The sequence below is a fragment of the Brachyhypopomus gauderio genome, unplaced genomic scaffold (genome assembly GCF_052324685.1).
Source record: "Brachyhypopomus gauderio isolate BG-103 unplaced genomic scaffold, BGAUD_0.2 sc74, whole genome shotgun sequence".
Classification (NCBI taxonomy): Eukaryota; Metazoa; Chordata; class Actinopteri; order Gymnotiformes; family Hypopomidae; genus Brachyhypopomus; species Brachyhypopomus gauderio.
This window is the reverse complement of record NW_027506895.1, coordinates 256463-275000: the sequence shown is the minus strand read 5'-3', so window position 1 is coordinate 275000 and position 18538 is coordinate 256463. Positions and strand designations below refer to the sequence as shown.

Below are 18538 nucleotides of genomic sequence, written 5' to 3'. Positions count from 1 at the left end.
GGGGGTTAATGTCCCTCTGAGTCACAGGTTGTGAGGAATGAATAAAAAGAATGAACAATACAACAAAAGAGACCAAACATTGTGGAAGTAAAAATGAAACCAGAAATCCATGAGATCAAAACGATCAGGAGAGAACGATTTCACCAGACGGACCGTCAGCGCCCGGACTGGGGGAACTTCGCCGAGCAGAAGCTGCTCTGGTCACAGGAGTGTGTTCCTCCGGCAGGAGGAGGTTTAGCTCCAGCCCACAGGAATCAGGTGGCACACGCTCGAAGAGACTCCTGCAGCCATACGAGATTAGGCATTTCACTGCTCTCTCCCAGCTCTGAGAGTTTCTACATTGCCTGCCTGCCTCTCTCCCACATCCTCTTTCTCTCCCTCTTTCTGTCTTCCTCTTTCTCCCTCTCTGACTGCTGTGTGCCAAACTTCATTCAGCAGGTACGTGAGGCAAGTCTGAAAAGCACTGAACATGCGGTGGCGGGGGTACGGGTGGAGGTGCGGTGGCGGGGGTGGAGGTGCGGTGGCGGGGGTATGGGTGGAGGTGCGGTAGTGGGGTATGGGTGGAGGTGCGGTAGTGATGGAGTATTTGCATATCAGATTAGATACAGTATTTTAACGTGTGCTTGACAGCGCAGCGCCTTGGGGAGACAGACTGACTGTGCCTGTGGCTGTTACACACACACACACACACACACACACACACACACACACACCATTTGTATAAGCAGGTGTGTGACAAGTGATAACGAGTGGAGAAAGAATATGTGGTTCAGCAAAAAAAAAAAAAAAAGGGGAGGGAGGGTTGTGGCTGACATCCCCCCCCCACACACACACACACACACACACACACACACACACACACACACACACACTTTCTCTCTCTCTCTCTCCCTCTCCCTCACACACTTTCTCTCTCTCTCTCTCACACACACACACACACACACTCACACACACGCGCACACACACACACACACACACACACACACTCACTTAAATGTATGAATGCACACGTATGCCAACCACAAACCGTTAAACTCCTGAATCCAGGTGCAGTTGTGCTGCCACACACTCCAAGCGTCATTACAGAACGCTGCATCCTCCACCCAGCCTCCACCCAGCCTCCACCCAGCCTGGACACACGCAGGACCAGACAGCACAGACACGCGTGTCAGGACAGCTTACCCGTGCCAGTCCACCCGCATGATCGGGGATCAGTGGCATCTCTCAACATGCACAGGACCCTTGATTTCCAGAAAAAGCAAACAAAGAGAGAGAGAGAGAGAGAGAGAGAGAGAGAGAGAGAGACAGGAACAAAAGAACAAGTGCACGCAGCGTCTTTAAAAGTCCCCAGCGCCGGCTGAAGAGTCAGACGTAGCAGGCGAACGGGAGTGTGTATTAATAATGCATGTGTGCCTCAAAGCATTCTCCCACAGGAAACACAGGCTGGAGTTCAGAGCAGGGTGAGGGGAACGGTGCCGAAACACACACACACACACACACACACACACACACACACACACACACACTCCACGGCAGCCAAGAACAATACGACGACTTCTGTCTTTTTTTTCTATTCTAAACTATTCTATTCTGTTCCAAATCCTGTCCATCCTGTCGGTCTAATCTAGTTCCACCGTGTTCTTCTTAATTTTATTCGTTCTTCATGATCTCTTCAGAACTGGAGCCAAAGGCAATTTCATGCAATATGTACAACACATCATGTTGACTTCTCGTTGCTCTGTAAAGTGAACTGGGATGGGCCATAGTGACAGAACGGGGCAGCAGGCAAACTGTGCGCAGTGGTGAGGGTTGAGCAGTTTTGATTGGAAGATGCTGGCCAATCAGAGCTCTGACCAGCTGCAAGAACTGCTGATGCCAGGCTACACCTGTCTGACAAAGAGGCGGAGCATGTGTCAGCCAATCATTGCTACCCATGGTTAACATTCAACGCTGTCGGTGAGTTTTGAGCTTCTGAAACAAACCATCGACCGTTGACTGTACACCGAGGGCAGTCAAACGCACCTCAGAGAGCCGGTCCACGGATGTTCGACGACGGGCGTGGTACGTGGCGCCCTCTAATGGCTGCAATCAACATTCATTGCTGTCGGTGGGTTTTCCAGCAAACACAACTCACTGATCGATGAATGCAAACTGCGGTACAGACTCCTCTGAGATCTGCCCAGGAGAGAATGGATTACTGGGAAATGGGAGTTTCTGAGAGTGCATCCACTAGGGGGCGTTCTGAGCAGGTAATAGATTCTTGATCGCTTTTGATGCTTCATCAAATTCATTTTGCGTAAAAAAAGTCTTAAGCATGTGGCAATTGTGTGTCAAATATTCAGAGCAGAGTGGTGGTCTATATGAACAAAGAAAAAAAACACAAGCTCAAAACAGGTCACACACACACACACACACACACACACACACACACACACACACACACACACACACACACCCCTTGACTATAGTGCAGTGCGTTCCCCTCACGTTGCTCACAGCACCACCCTCCCCAGCACTTGCAGAGAGCGGACCAATCGGCTCATATGTTCTTGAAAAGCTCGTTTCCCCCTTTTCAGCAGGAAGAGAGATAGAATCATCTGGAAACAATCCCACCATAATTGCCCTGTTAAGTTTGCTTAACATGCTGGGAAATTTCTTACACATTGACATTTTCCAGTCACACTAAAACACAGCACTCATGGTTCGCTCTCTCCATCTCCTTTGCCTCCTTTCTTCCTCTCTCTCCTCCATCTCCTCTCTTTTTCTTCTCTTTTGCTCTCTCTCCCTACTCCTCCCCCTCTCCCTCCCTCCATCTCTGGCCTTTTACAGTGTAAAGTGTGGGAGGGAGTGGGCAGGCAGAGGGTCTCAGTGTGCAGGACTTTTGCAGTGGGGGGGCCGTCTGCCCGTTTGCTCCGCACCGACACCCGAGCACTGACTCACGGGACCATAATAGCCTTCAAAACCACAGGAGGAGGGGCCGGAGGCATACGAGGGGGGGCAGGAGGCGTACGAGGAGGGGCAGGAGGCGTACGAGGGGGGGCAGGAGGCGTACGAGGAGGGGCAGGAGGCGTACGAGGAGGGGCAGGAGGCGTACGAGGGGGGGCAGGAGGCGTACGAGGGGGGGCAGGAGGCGTACGAGGAGGGGCAGGAGGCGTACGAGGAGGGGCAGGAGGCGTACGAGGAGGGGCAGGCCACACTGTTTGGGCCCCCCGTTTCACACCAAACTGCCCAAAATTCACCCAGATTAAGTAAATATTGCATTTGCAAGGGCATTAACTCAAATGGGCATAATGACAAATATCACCATCCTTAAAATAATAACCATAAAGTAGGGGTGGGAATTGTTTACTATCTCACGATTCGATTCGATTCCGATTTTGGGGGCCACAATTCAATTCAAAAATCTATTTTCGATTCAAAAAACGATTTGATTTATAAAAATGTCTCCTTCAGTCTATTAAATCTGCATGATCTACTACAGTCTGCTTTGCAAGACAGAACGACAAACACAGAAAATTAAGTGTCTTTCACATTTAATTAACAAAAATTAAGTGCTTTGGTAAAATAAAATGGTTTTTGTTGTTACCAAAATTCTTGAGCTTCATTTTGCGAGCTGTCAGGGCTGGCTCGGATGCAGTTCCCCCAGCCGTCGCTAGAGGCACCAGAGTCAGTCCCAGACTAAACCGACGTAACCGTACGTTCTCAGCCAGTCTCTGCTTTCTCTGTGATTGCTTATCGTTTAATGGTGTCTCGCCACCTCTCTCTGTTCGAGTATCTCATGCGTCGCTTTCTGACCCATCTCAAGTTTTCCCAATCCTGTATGTCTTTCTATCCGTTTTGCCTTTATTTTTGGGAAGGGTTTTATTTTGCTGCAGCGTTTTTGCCAGTTACTTCTGCTGGTGTCCTTGGTTTCGTTTTCGCGTTGCATTTATCCGCGCTGTTTTTTAGTTACTGTTGTTGTTTTGTTTCTTCCTCCCGTCTCACTACGGTTGAGTGTTATTTTTCACGCGTTGTATTTTCCGCATTGGTTTTTTGTTTCTATTTACTCCGTGCCCTCACGGTTTTGCTTTCTATTCTCTTGCCTGTTGAGTCTTCCGTGTTGTTTTGTTCGTTCTGGGTCGCTGTGCGCGTTTCCCTCTCGCTAATACATTTGACGAGTGTCAAACGTCTTGCTCTTGCGAGCCGGCACTTGGGTCCATCCTTCTCTATATTATTTCTCACCCTTCTCTATATTAACGCTCCCGTGCTCACCGCGTTACACACGCCTTGCATACGAGCTACATTGTGTCCAGTTCGGTCTTCCCCGGCATTCGGTAAAAACCAAAATGAACCCATATTTTTGCCTTAAATGAAGACCAGACAGGTTGAATATCTCTTTCCTCCATGTGTTTTGAAACTTTTCCGCGCATGAGTGTGTCCCAGAACATGCTGCGTAATTTTGTAATTACGTAACGCGAGACTTCACCACGACTTAGAATCGATTTTGGGACATTTAAAATCGATTCTGAATCGTAGTAAATGAGAATCGATTTTTGATATATGAATCGATTTTTTGGCACACCTCTACCATAAAGGTAGGTCTGTACGGACTTGGCAAACCATACCAGTCTTTTGGGGGGGGGGGGGGGGGGGGGGGGTTAAATCACATTACACTGCTAATATTGATAGTATGGTGATATGGTAGTATGGTCAACAGGATACGCACACTGCTGATGTGACATGTCTGAATGGCTCATGCAACTTCACTTCCCTCTTACCCACGGAACAGGGTGATTTGACAGGAAGTGACAGGAAGAACAGGCTGACCCATTTCTGCTCGACCTGGAAGCACTCTACTGACGCGACCCCCTCCCCCTCCATCAAACGCTGCGAGCAAGAAGCACATCATGCAGGCAGAAAGAAAGAAAGAAAGAAAGAGGCAAAATCAGCCCTTAGTGTACCCATGAATTATGAAAACATGAGAGGAAGAGAGAGAGAGAGCATGGCGGAAGAGAAAGAGAGAGAGAGAGGGGGGAGGGAGAGAGGCTGATAGGGAGGGAAAAGAGAGAGGGAGGGAGAGACAGAGAGAGAGAGAGCATGGCGGAAGAGAGAGAGAGAGAGAGAGAGAGAGAGAGAGGGGGGAGGGAGAGAGGCTGATAGGGAGGGAAAAGAGAGAGGGAGGGAGGGAGGGAGAGAGAATGTGTGTATTTTAAAACAAAAAAAAAACATGCATTCCCCTCCATTTCCAGCATGTTCGACGTGGTTTTGAGCAGCGACACAAAGAGGAGTAAAAAGTGGTTGCGCTTAACCATGGCTGAACTCTCAACCTGCCCAAGATGAATTATTTACATGCTTCGCTCCTCAATAGAGAGATAATTGCATGAATCCCGAGCGCTCCCCCCAAACCCCCCCCCCAGAGTTCAGACGCTGCACCATGCCTGGTCCGTCTGTAGTCTTCAGATCACGTCCCACTGCTCTGGGTTTAATCCCACATAACTCACATCACCCTGCAGAAAGTGGTGAGTGTGTGAAACGGGTGGGGGGGTTGTTGTGCGTTTAAAAGGCAAAGCTAGCCAATTTCAGAACAGGGAAATGAAAGTTAACCATTATACAGTTAGGAGGGGAGAGAAAGAGTGAACGTGTGAGACAGAAAGAGAAAGAACAGCACAAAGAGAGCGAGAGGGAGGGAAAACACATGTTGGCCTCAGTTATGTGAGGACAGCAGAAAAGCATGTGTCGGCACTCATCCAAGTCTCTACATCTGGGTGCCGAGTTCAGCGAGGGCAAGCGAGCAGTGGAAGGCCTTTATCTTCCCAGGACTTGCCTCATCACCGCTGCCCTCTTGTGGTAAAGAGGAAAATGGCAATCCAAGTGAATGACACCAAAGAGACGCTTCAATTGGACAAGCTCTTCTCATTCTGCGCAGATAAGAAGAAGTCGGCTCCCAGCTATGTTCTATTAGATGCTCTATTTGAACAAATCATTACAAAGATATGCCCAGTCTCCAGTGTAGGCAGTTTCTATTTAATTCTTGTGTTTCTAGAGAGCATGTATGTGTCTGTCTGTGTGTGTGGTGTATTTAACTATATGGGAATGTGCAGGTCAACCCAACATGACCCCAATGCCAACTCAAACAGCAACACTGTGCCCCCTCCACAAATTCAAACAAAAATATCTGACACTGGCCTAGCTTTACCAGAACAACTAGCATGCTGACTGGCCCCTTTTCCCTCTAATCCCATTGGTCACGCCAGCTACAGGACACAGGGGATTGGCTGGGGTGTTGTGTATCCATGGAAACCATTGGGATGGATCAGGAAGTTGACAGGTTGCTCAGATTAAGGGCAGTGGCCCTCTTTGTTTGGGGTTTAGGGTGCTGCACAACTCTATTAGCCCTGAAATAAACCCAAAATGTACTTCCCACACAGACAGACACAAATACACACGCATACACACACACACACGCATGCATGTGCACACAAGCACACACACAAAACATATTAGCTGGATTTGGATTAGAAATCAGCTTTAAAAGCTTGCAGGAACACTGCATGATCTGTATAATAACATCACTTGAATTTTGGGTACATTCATAAATCCTGTTGCTAACTACATAAACTGTCACATGAACATTTAAATATCATAGAAATCTGTGCTCTTCTGTACTAATAAAATGAAAAACTGACTGAATCACTTTTGTAAAGAGTGAATAATTTTCAAAAATCTTAAAAATAGAGGATACTGTAGATCACAAATCCTAGGCAGAGAGAACAAATGCTTACACAACAACACTGCGAGATTTCACAGGAATCCTGGGAGCCAGTGTAGCCCTTCCTCACTCGTGTTTACAACCCAATCATGTTCAACCTCATAAATCAATTACTGCCCCAAGCACCAATAGGACCTTTTCATTGCCCACTGGTTTAACAGGTCCCCCATGCCCCCTTTTCCCTGATCAGAGGTTCCCAGAGGTTTACACGAGCCAGTCACCCTGGGGTCAGCAGTGGCTGAACTGAGAATGAACCCTTCGCTCTTACTGCTGCCACCTGGCACTGCAGTCCAGAGAGGGAGAGAGAGAAAGAGAGGGAGGGAGAGAGAGAGAGAGAGAGAGAGAGAGAGAGAGAGAGAGAGAGAGGGGGGAGAGACAGTGAGATGAACTTGAGCTGAACTTTGTCCTAAGCATTTCCACATATGTACATCCTACTGGGCAATAGGGTAATACACATGATCAGAGGAGAGGTCAGAGAGAGCCATTTTACATATACGCACAGATGTACGAGGACACATACACATTTTATTTATACACAAACATGCGTGCGCGCACACACACACACACGCACTTCTTCTGCATGCACATGTTAGCAAAACATTCCAAATATATCTGCCGTGACTCTCAACAAAGACACGAGGTCAACAGGAAGACGCTTTTCCAACTTCAGTTCTACCCTGACCCAGAAATGGCAGAGAGCCCCCTGGTGGACACAAGAGCGCCACTGCACTCTCCGACCCACGGCGGCAGTGACTCATTTCGTGCGCAACTGAACCCGGTACAGGGGACCTCGGCATCACTGCTGTGCAGGGAGAGAGAGCAGAGGGCCGCGTGTTCAGTGCGACCAACACTTCCGAGCAGCGTTCAGCGTGGGATACGCCCTGTGCTTCCTCCCCTTAAGCAGAAAGGCTGCACGTCTTACGCAGGTACAAGCCTGAAGTAGTCCAACAATTCACTCACCCATCCCATCACGCTCATCTGTTTCCAACACATCACCATAGAAACCTGCACAAGAGGGGGGAAATAACAGTTTAATGCCTATTAGTTTAATGGACAGAAATAGACTGCATTAGAGGTTTCAGTAACGGTATGTATGTATGTATGTAGGTATGTGTATCTGCCCCATCAGTCAACTCACAGACACACTGGTGCATTGTTCAGTATACATAAACTGCTGCATTGCCCGGTAATATGATTTAAATAGGAGGGGGTTGCCGACCTTTGTTACACACTGAGCTCAATAAATTACATCTGACACCGACATGAAAAACTGCCCTTCACCTTTCGTGGGGACCAAAAGGGTGAAGATGCATGACCTTCTCCAAGCCCCTGAAGGCCTGTTACAAAACCACCTAGTGCCGATGCCATTACCATAGCAATGGACATCCACGCCTCTGTCTTTACCACACTGTCCACGCGGCCCGGCAATACAATGGCCGACAGGGCAGCTCTCTGTGCCCCAGCCAGAGGGCAAATGGCCCAAAGTCAACCCGCCAAGATCAAACAGAGGAATTTTATAGCCCTAATCTCCCCTATCTGTGCCAATTGTCGCGAGGCGCTGATAACAGAGGCCGGCCAGCCTCTCTCTCCCCACAGAGACGGCAAATTCTCTGGAGCAGATACTCTTTGGGATTCCTAAAGACAGAGCCTCGCATAAATGCATTTTCAATGTGGCGCAACGGCGATCAATATACAAGGTCTTTATCATAGCTACATGAGACAGGCAGATGCATTCGTTGTGAAGAAACCCCTCGAATTAGCCTTCTAAACTATTGACACTGTATGACAGCGGTGAAGAATTTCTGAAATTAACATTCTAAACTACTGATACTACATGAGGGTCATGCTGAGATAAAGAAAATGAAGGTCAAAAGTAAATCCAGGATGAATGGGTCATTTTTAAGATCCAATTAGTCCAAACACAACACCCCTAGGCTACACATTAATCCAATCTGTGACAAACCTCATGTTTGCTGTGACCAAGAAGCCCAGAAGCTTCCGCGCTAGCAGTGTAGAGCCAAGACTGTGCCTTGCTAAGTAAGCAATGCAAAACTCAAAGAGGTCATTGGCTAGAGAGCTGTACAGTGGTCCGAGTGATCCACTGTTTCTCAGGGTTGATGTCCACAACGCCATCAGTTATGTCGTGCTGGAGAGGGAGTCACGTGGACCTGAAGCAGCCCTTAAAAGGCTCTTAACGTGATTAACCTCTACCCTGCTCATCCTCACACGCACACCAAAAGCAATACTTGTTGCTTGGTAACCACAAAAACTGATCCTTAGTGCAGCTGTCATGGCCTCAGTCATGATGTCTCGCATCAGAAACAAAGCAAATGTGTTCGATTCTAAGTGATTCGTTGGATTTATCTGAGACAAAGAGGGAACTGCAAGTGTCCAGACCCAAGGGTCAGTAAGTGCCAGGAGGGATTACGGGAGGATTCCTTAGATGGAGAAGGAAATAACTTGTTTTGTTTTATTTATTTTTAAATGACCTCCACTCCTTCAAATCCAAGTTTATTTGTGCCCGGATCCAACCATTTCTACTGAGACCTACAGCCACTTTATGTTTTTGTAGAAAAACAAATAATCTCAGCCACATTTCTCCCGTCTTTCTTCAGCTCAGCCAAATCTCTCCTTCTGACCCTTTAGAGAAACGACAGCACACATCGACAGCTGGATAATCAAATCAAACATGTGACAAGTGGATCAAAGTAACTGTGCATTTAATAAATGTGCATGTCATCCTTGGTTGAACCTACTTAATATGGGCACGGATTAACTGATTGAGCAAAATCATTCATTGATCAGTTACTTAAATAACTGGAAAATACACCAAAACACATGAAAATCGTTCTATTGGCTTCCATGTGTTCACCTCTCAGTGATAACAGTCACTGCATCACTAGACCACGTTATAATTACCCTAAATGAAATGAAATGATGAAATGCGTTTTTAAATCAAGTTTAGGCCACACATTCCTGCCGTTTCCGCCGTGCTGCGTCCACAGCGCAGCCGCGCTCGCCAAGTTCAAAAGTTCACCGTTGACGAGCGCTTCAGAACCAATGACCCATGTCCAAATAAAAACTTTCCTGTTGTTGACTCCTCTCTGGCCAACAGCATCTGTCCCTCCTTACTCGGAGGGAAAGCGCTTACGTTTCTTTCAAAGAAAACCCGTTTCCGTGCCAGCGCCTTAAGGGCTTAAACAGTGGGGAAAAAACCGTAGCAAACCTTCCTCCTCCTCCTTCATCTCAATATAACTAAGTCTTGCTGCTCGAGGTTGTTGGGTTCGAGAAAACTCGAAAGCCGCAACAAAAAGTGAGATACGGGGGGAAAAAAAACAACAAAAATGTCATTAAACAAATAAAAGTGACGGTATAACACTGCATCATACGTAAGCAAAGATAAACACACAGACACGAGTGAAACACTTGCGTCACGAAACGTGCACATAAAACACATTATCCTACCATTTGCCGACGTCCGATAATTTTTGTCCGAGAGGTGAGTCCCGGGTGTTTTGTCCACCATGTCTCTTGCCCTACTTCATGAAGAGTCGCACTCTCAAACCTCTATTCGTGCATTTGTTTTGAAAGCTACACCACGGCGTCAACTTCTGAGACGTCACTGTCCGAGTCCACGCGCACAGTAACCTACGCGCGTGAAGATGCCCGAGGAGCGACCGTAGCATCTTGCCCTCCGGACGCTCTTCAGCCAATCACAGAAGCCCGAGAGTGACGTAAACGCCGGTGCATCCTGGGTTGTGTAGGAACCAGGGAGGATTCCCACCTGTTGTGTAGTCGTTTAAACGACGCGAGTGAATGTAAACGCGTAAAATGTGGACGGTTGTTGTAAAATGTTAATCGTTAGATTACGTGATTGCAGAATACATTTTCAAGAGATTACTGATATAACAAAGTTTCAGACTATTTCACGTTTAGAATATTACAAATCAGCTAAAATAAGAACATATATTAAATAACCAACGTTATTTACGTTATTAAATAACGTATCCTTTTGTTGGCATATCCTTTTCCACCTTCATCAATGAATACGTTTCTGCTTTCACAGAGTCTCTAGAAACCCACCTCCAGAGACAGCCATAACTCTTTCATCCCTATCTCTTTTGTGTCGCCTCTGTCCCGCCCCTGAGCCCTGTGAGTTTGGTCATTCACAGCACCACAAGCTTCAGATTGGAGCTGTAGGTGGAGGTTCAGTCGACGGTTGTTCCATTCTCCTGTCCTACCTGTTCTGTGGGTCTGGGCAGTTTTACGCATGTCCAGTATCATATGCATGACATATGTTAGGATAGGCTGCCCCCGGAATCAGCTCCCCTCTGTGTCATAAAGCTTTAAAAACAACATACGAGAACAGCTGTAAAATCAGCTCCCCTTTGTAACAATGTAAAAGGGCGATTCTATAATCTGCTCGCTTTGCAAAAATGTAAGAGAGCTGGTTTAGAATCAGATTCCCTGCTATTCTGTAATCTATACCCCTCTTGTAACTGCATTCCTATACGATTCTTACCTTTTCAAACTACATTCCCAAGGTAACGACTAACTCCACTCAGGTCTTAGTGTGAGGTACCTGGAAAGGCGCTATATTAACATTGCGTCATTATGAAGGACCATGCCTCGCCATCCCATGTCAGTCATCTGTGTTCGTGGCGTAAAAAGACAGCAGGTGGCGCAAGAGTTAACTGCAGTTCCGAGAGATTCACGGAGTCTTATCGTAACTCTATTCAAACGTATTTTTGATTTAGTAACAAGGCGATATCACAGTTATTGTGATAAGGCTACACAATATTTTCCAATGTCTTTGAAATTTCAAATGTCTTGGAATAATAAGAACTAGGCTAATATCTGACCTTTAACAAACATTAACGTTTACTTGTCCAGAGAAACTTACAAAAGTGCTTTGTCATATCTCCTCGTATGCACATATTAAGAAATGATCCAGAGCCACAAAAATAGAGGCTCCCTCCAGCTTTTAAATCGACGCCTTCACATCGATCACACATAATGCACATATTGAGTCATTTCATTATCTTATCGCTTCAGAGTGTAATCGAATATAAATATTTGCTTAATGTACAAATGTATCAAATTAAGTATTCAATTACATAGTTTACATATTAAAGCATTTCTGTATTTTTTGTGAGAGACTGCAGCTGAAACGTTTAAATAAACAAATATTTGAAAACAAACAAAAATGTCCTTCAGTATTCAGGAGGTTTAGTTAATGAATTCGACATTGATTTGTTTGTGTTATGAGTTTTAGCGTTGTTCAAAAAAATGACCCCAAGGCCTGTGTAACGCAAATCACAAGCATGTGCATGTATATTAAAAAAGAATAAGAATTCAGTAATGTTTATATTTATTTTTTACAAAATTTCAACATACACTGGTACCAGACATACAATCGAGATGTTTTGCAACTTTTTCGTGTTTTTCAACCTTTCAAAACTCCGTTTACTGTAACAAAACCAGACAATGTGGCTACTTTGTCATGAGACTCAACCTCAGCGTGGATATTCCAAATCTCCACCCACTCTGTAACTTCCTTTAAATGACACTTCGCGATAGCGCTATATGTTGTGTGTGCAGTACGGTATATTGGCTGTACAGTTGGACACGGAGCCTTCGACCATCATATCCCGTCGTAACCGAGGCCCTTCCCAATGCTCCTAAGCGCGATAATATTCTTCTTCATTAGAGCGTGCAATGCTCGTCCTGCAAGTTCTTACGGTAATAACCCGACCAACGACCGGCCGATAATTGGTAAGTATGTATTTTACATTTAAATCATTTAGGTCACGTCTCTTGAACATACAAAATGCCTTTGTATTCATTAAAATTAATTTTTAAAAAATTGGCTGTAATGATTTTTAGGAACTTGTAGGTGAAGAGTGAACTTTAGACCCAAGTGTATCTTGTTTTGAAGGTATTTTGACGCAGGAGGTTGAGGACCCTGAAATGAAACCATATGGAAAGACATACATCCCCTCGTCTTACGTGAAGTTTATAGAATCTGGCGGTGGTCGAGTAATCCCGATTAGGTATAGCGCTTTATCAAACGAATAACTACAAAGTCTTAATGTCACAAATTATAGAATTAGTTATATTATACATGCTTTGGAATTAGTTATATTGTATAGGCTTTGATTAACTTATTTAGGTAACACTTATAATACCGCTTATAATGTATTTCAAAATGTAGCTATATATCTTAAGAAACAGTGAAAACAATGGTTATCTTTTTTTGTCGAGTTTCCATTTTTTGAATAATGCAACATATTATATTCCAGACTTAACCAGACCAGAGAAGACCATGAAAACATTTTCAAGTCCATTAATGGGTATGTGGTATTCTCCCCCAAAACATGTCTGAATGGATTAAATAAGAGAGAAGAAAACATTGAATTCTCTCTGAGCTTCTTAGCCCTTTATAGTCAGAGCCTAACACAGGAGGTCTGATGTCGTTTCATTCTAAAACAAAGATATTGTGAACACGTAATAGTGATTTGTTCAGTCTTACAGAGTCATAAAATCAGTAAAGCAAGATGTTTCTTAGAAATTCCATTGAGATGATTCATCTTGCAATCACTGTGGGCAAAGCTTATGAATGTGGTGGTGGGAATGGTAGTCATATCACTGATCCGATTGAGGAAATTCCCTCAGTTTCCCAGCCAAGACTGGCAAAGTCACCATGAGTTGGTCTGTCTTCCGTAATCTGATATCTTATGACAGATTACAGGTAGATTTTTACAGGTGGGATTTTTCCTTACAATATCACAGCACTGTAGCTACTTGGATTTGAACTTCAAAATGACCCACAGTTGGAAACGCAATGTTTAGATCAAGGTATAAGGGTTTATATAATAGGTACAGGTTCAGATTATAAACAGCAATGGTAATACGATTTCTTCAGTGAGCTCAGAGGAGTTTCTGAATGGCAGGTGCCTCTACTTCCTCTCTGTAGACTTCTCCTGATTGGTGGAGCCGTAGACCTGGAGACATCTGACTTTGCCCACACTGCTAAGATTTACTTCCAACTGGCCCTTAAGGTAAACACACAACATGCTTTGGATGTGTGTGACTGTGAGATTGTGTGTGTGGGTGCTGTTGACGAGTCCACACATGCCAAACATGCTTAGTCAGATATGTTTGAGCCCGTGCTATGCCTTTACAAAACCAGCCTCTGGAACATTGTAAGCATCTTCATGTTCTGGAAAAGTGCCATATAATACATGAGGTATTATTATTATTATTATTATTATTATTATTAGTATTAGTATTAGTATTATTGTTGTTGTTGTTGTTGTTGTTGTCAAAGCGTACAACTTTATGCAAAGATAGTATACAGCAAATATTTTGCCCACGAGTTAGTACAAAACACAGATAAAGATATAAAAGTTAATAAATATATAAATAATGAATTCTCCATGAAGTTTGTAGCACATTAGTTAATACAATACTGTACGCACTGGAAAAGCGTAGGAAAGTTTTTTATGGAACGGTTGGTATTTAGTATTGTTTGGTAGTATTACTACCTAGGGCAAAATCTGGCACTGAACTATTAATTTCTAATTTTTTAGTTTCTTAAATAGTAAAAATACTCTGTAACTCTGTAATTCAGCTGTTTTGATTGTAAATCTGATCTGGTCCTGTTCTGCTATTGTCTCAGGCCAACGATGTGGGCGACTACTTCCCCATATGGGGGACCTGTCTGGGATTCCAGCTCCTCACCGTACTGGTGGCTGGAGAGAACCTGCTGAGTAAAACCCCTGCGGAGAACATCCCCCTGCCTCTAAACCTCACCTCAGGTCCTGAGCCCCTAACCCCTAAACCCCTACTGGACATATCTACAGGACACTCTACAGGACTTATCTCCAGGACACCCTAATGTAACATATTAATGCAGGCTCTAGGGCTTCAACGTGACCTCCAACAGCTCAGGCTAAAACCTGATGTAGAATCTGAAACGGTTTCGCTTGCTCTAGACCTGCAGTCATAACCCCACACCGTCTTCACAGCCCACTGGCACAACCTCGTCCACTGCTTGTAGCTGTTGTTCTTGACTCGTTCTGCAGATGTCTTTCAGATTAGTGAACATGTGCTTTTGATATTACAAGGTGTCGTAGCGCTTTTCTGAAATATTTGGCACAGTTCCTAGGAGTCCTAATCTAAAGTCTTTCCGCTGTGAAAAACAGAGGCCGCATCCAGCCGCATGTTTCGTGACTTTCCAGCAGAGCTGATCACGGCACTCTCGCAGGAAGCGCTGACAGGTAACTTCCACCATTTTGGAGTGACAGACCAGGTACGCGTCTCACACAGCAGAATCACTTCACCATTGGTCACAGAAGCTAAGCAGGAACTGTAATGGTGATCTTGTGAACGTTTCAGGTGTTCCTGGGAAATGACAAGCTTAGGAGCTTCTTTTCTGTATTATCAATAAACAAAGCTGAGAATGGAGTCGTCTTTGTGTCGACCATGGAAGGTACTGAAGAAAAATGACTAATAGCCAATAAAGCTAACAAACCGCATAGCTACAGAGTAAGATGCCTGCAGACGAGCTGTCGACCTTTCAAACAGGAAGTGATTGTCTGCTCAAATTCTGATCTGTCTTCAGGCAGGAAGTACCCCTTCTATGGGGTTCAGTGGCATCCAGAAGTGAACCGTTTCCAGTGGGATCCTCAGTACAATTTCCCACATTCCCAGAATGCTGTGCGTGTGTCATCACTGCTCGCAGAAGTTTTTGTGAATGAAGGTGATTTTGCTACTTCAGGCATAGACTAATTAGTATAATGGCTAAAAATGTTAGAAACTGACTTAATTTATGCTTCAATCCTCTCTCTCTCTATTTCTCTTTCAATATATGTTTCTCTTTCCAGGAAGGAGAAGTTCCCACCACTTCAGTCAGGCTGAGAAGGAGACCAAAGCACTCATATATAACTATAACCCGCTCTTTGTAGGAAACTTTACTGCATATGAGCAGGTCTATTTCTTCTAACTGACACTGAACACTGAACTACAACAAAACATTTTCTCAGGGCTTTATAAACGTGTGTGTGTGTGTGTGTGTGTGTGTGTGTGTGTGTGTGTGTGTGTGTGTGTGTGTGTGTGTGTTATTTACAGTATTCAAATCTATTCAGTTGCACTTATGTTAACGTAGATTACGTTCAATACAAATTATTATATGTTTTTTTGCAGTTTATATATTCCAGGATATAAACAAAACAGTGTTACTTTTCCGATTTAGCCAGAAGGGGGCAATGTCTTGCTTCTCAAAGGAAGTAAAAGGTACCACAGTGGCATACTGATCTCTGACGCTAACGGCAAGCTAACATGGGGGGTATTCCAAGAAGCGGGTTTAACAAACTCTAAACTTAACCCTGAACTCGGAGTTGTCTTACCCCGATCTGACATACTCAGAGTTTTCGGTTCCAAAACGGCTGATCGGAGTTAAAGTAATCAGGGTCGCTCAACTCTGAGTAGGTTGACCCAGACAGAAGCGCGTTCACGCGTAACTATGAAAGGCATTCTTAATGGAACGCATATAAATAGGATTTATCATGGACTTAAACGCGAAAATCAGCCGAACATCGTATTTCACACCACTGTAGCTTGAAGTATTAATGACTGCGTATGCAGAATATTTAGATATTATTAAACGTAAATGTAATACTGCGGTAGCTGCTAGAGAAAGGCAGTCAGCATGTCAAAAAATTGCCAACAGAGTTAATGCGTGAGTGAAAATGATATTTTTTTATTTATCGGAAGGGTGAGATTATATTATTATTTTCTCCACCTTTATAATACTGTATTGAGTTTTTAAATATTTTTTATTGAACACTTACTAATTCCAGGTCTAATCTGAGTGGTGTGAAACACACATGGCATCAGATAAAAATTAAGTATAAGAATATAGTACAAAGTGGTATGGCTGTATATAACTATATCTTATTCTTAAAATATATTATAAAATATATTTATTTACAGGAAAAATGAAATAATGAAACATATGAAATAATGAAACATAACAGTGAATTTGACTGTAATGTATATTAAAAGGTTACAGGGTGGATGGTGTGGTGGGTGGGGGATGGTGCATGATTTAATGTGGAAAGCAGTGATTGCAGATGGATTCTCTGACAACTCCACCATCTCTGTTGTCACCCACATGCATGTAAGGTTCCTCGTCTGTGGGCATGTCAGAGATGGTAGGCTGTCGCTCTTTCTCGATGGTTGCAATGTTGTGTAATACCACATATGCCATTATTATGTGGCACGCCCTATCAGGGGTTACTCTGAGCCCCTTCAGGCACTGGAACCTGGCCTCGAGAATTCCTAGGGTCATTTAAATTCTTGCCCTGGTTTTGCTGTGGGCCTGATTGTAGTGGGACTGTGGTCCAGGTGCAGGATCTGAATAGGTAGTCATAAGGTAGGCCTATAGGACAGGCAGGGATACCCTCTGTCTCCATGAAGGAGGCCGTCATGTCCTATAATCCAGGGCCGGAGTGGGACACTTTTTCAGCCCGGGAGTTTCATGCCCAAATCCGGCCCAAAATTATTTTTCCCTCCCAATCGGCCCAAACTAGAGACTGACATGAGCCGGCCCATCGGGAATCCTCCCGAATCTCCCGATTAGCCACTCCGGCTCTGCTATCTCACTAGGGTTTGCAATGATTTAACTATTACACTGCATGTGAACAACTAGCAAAACTACCGCAGGCCTACTCTGTTCAGATTTGTTGTACAGTGTGGAATCATACACGGATCCTGGCCATCTGGCTTCAACATTTGTGATGAGGTGGGAAGCATCACATATGATCTTGATGGGAAGAACGGTCAGTTACAATAGCTACGTTATTTTTGTTACCATTAAAGATAAGTACATTATTCATTAAGGATTATAAAGGTTAGTACCTGTACATTAATGCTATGGATGAATTTTCATGTTCTAATGGTGCTGGAATAGGTAGCATATGTAGGTTCCATCAATACAGCCAATCACTCTAGGAAATCCTTAAAATGTAAATGGAATGAAGTTCGTTATATATTGCTTCTCCTTTGCTTAATTTCTTTATTGTCCGTGTGAATTAAAGACAAACCAATGATGCTGTGGAATTCCTCTTTGATGTCCATAACTGGCTTAAGCCCAGGAAACACCACAAAACCGGGCACTAGTCATTTTAATGCCGGACATAGTTTTTGGACAGACCGACATACAGTAGTTTTGCTGACAGTTTCCGCATCTCCTACACTATAAAGAAAACTTCCACTAGCAAAAAACGAAGACCGATATATAACAATCTGGAGAGAATTTAGGGCTGATCCGCGATGTGTAATATTTGAAATGTTATTATAATAATAAAGTTATTGATGTAAGTAATGGATTGTGCTGAAAACGATAACGTTCATTAAAAAATAATCCGAAAATGATAGTAGGCCTATGTCTATTCGGGGTTTTATAAGGCGTTCCCGACGAAGAACTCAGCGAATAAACTGAGCTTCAATATCCACATGATCTTCGAGGAAAGGACACGTCATGATGACGTGTTTGTAACTCTGGTTCAGGTCCAAGTTAACCTGCCAGCGAGCAGGTTAGCTTCAGAGCATAAGTTGCTATAGTAACTGACTCAGGTTCTCTCTAAGTTCGGTTTCTGGAACGGAAAACCTCGAGTTTCCGTGAACTCTGAGTTAACTTACCCGGTTTTCTCGCTTAACCCGCTTCTTGGAACATCCCCATGGCAAACCAACAGATAAATACATAAACAACCGCATCCTTAGTAC

The 18538-nt window shown here is 44.2% G+C and overlaps 2 protein-coding genes across 3 annotated transcripts in view; one reads left to right on the top strand and one right to left on the bottom strand.

Moving 5' to 3' along the window:
* nr6a1a (nuclear receptor subfamily 6, group A, member 1a) overlaps nt 1-10410 on the bottom strand; it is a 66811-nt gene extending 56401 nt beyond the window's left edge. Inside the window, exons 1-2 of one of the 2 annotated variants that reach the window (XM_076990268.1) lie at nt 10214-10410; nt 7709-7753 (exon numbers count right to left, since the gene is read on the bottom strand). In XM_076990268.1, coding sequence (XP_076846383.1) covers nt 7709-7753; nt 10214-10274 — 106 coding nt within the window. In that variant the 5' untranslated portion in view covers nt 10275-10410. The remainder of the gene's footprint in view (nt 1-7708; nt 7754-10213) is intronic. The other variant, XM_076990269.1, reaches the window with a different exon arrangement.
* A 1910-nt stretch (nt 10411-12320) lies between these two features.
* On the top strand, nt 12321-17872 carry LOC143491393 (gamma-glutamyl hydrolase). The gene is made up of 9 exons (XM_076990347.1): nt 12321-12523; nt 12687-12801; nt 13051-13101; nt 13725-13809; nt 14430-14568; nt 14956-15062; nt 15149-15242; nt 15375-15512; nt 15637-17872. Exons 1-9 carry the CDS (start codon nt 12424-12426, stop codon nt 15753-15755), a joined length of 948 nt encoding a protein of 315 aa, XP_076846462.1. The 5' UTR covers nt 12321-12423; the 3' UTR covers nt 15756-17872.
* The last annotated feature ends 666 nt before the right edge of the window (nt 17873-18538 follow it).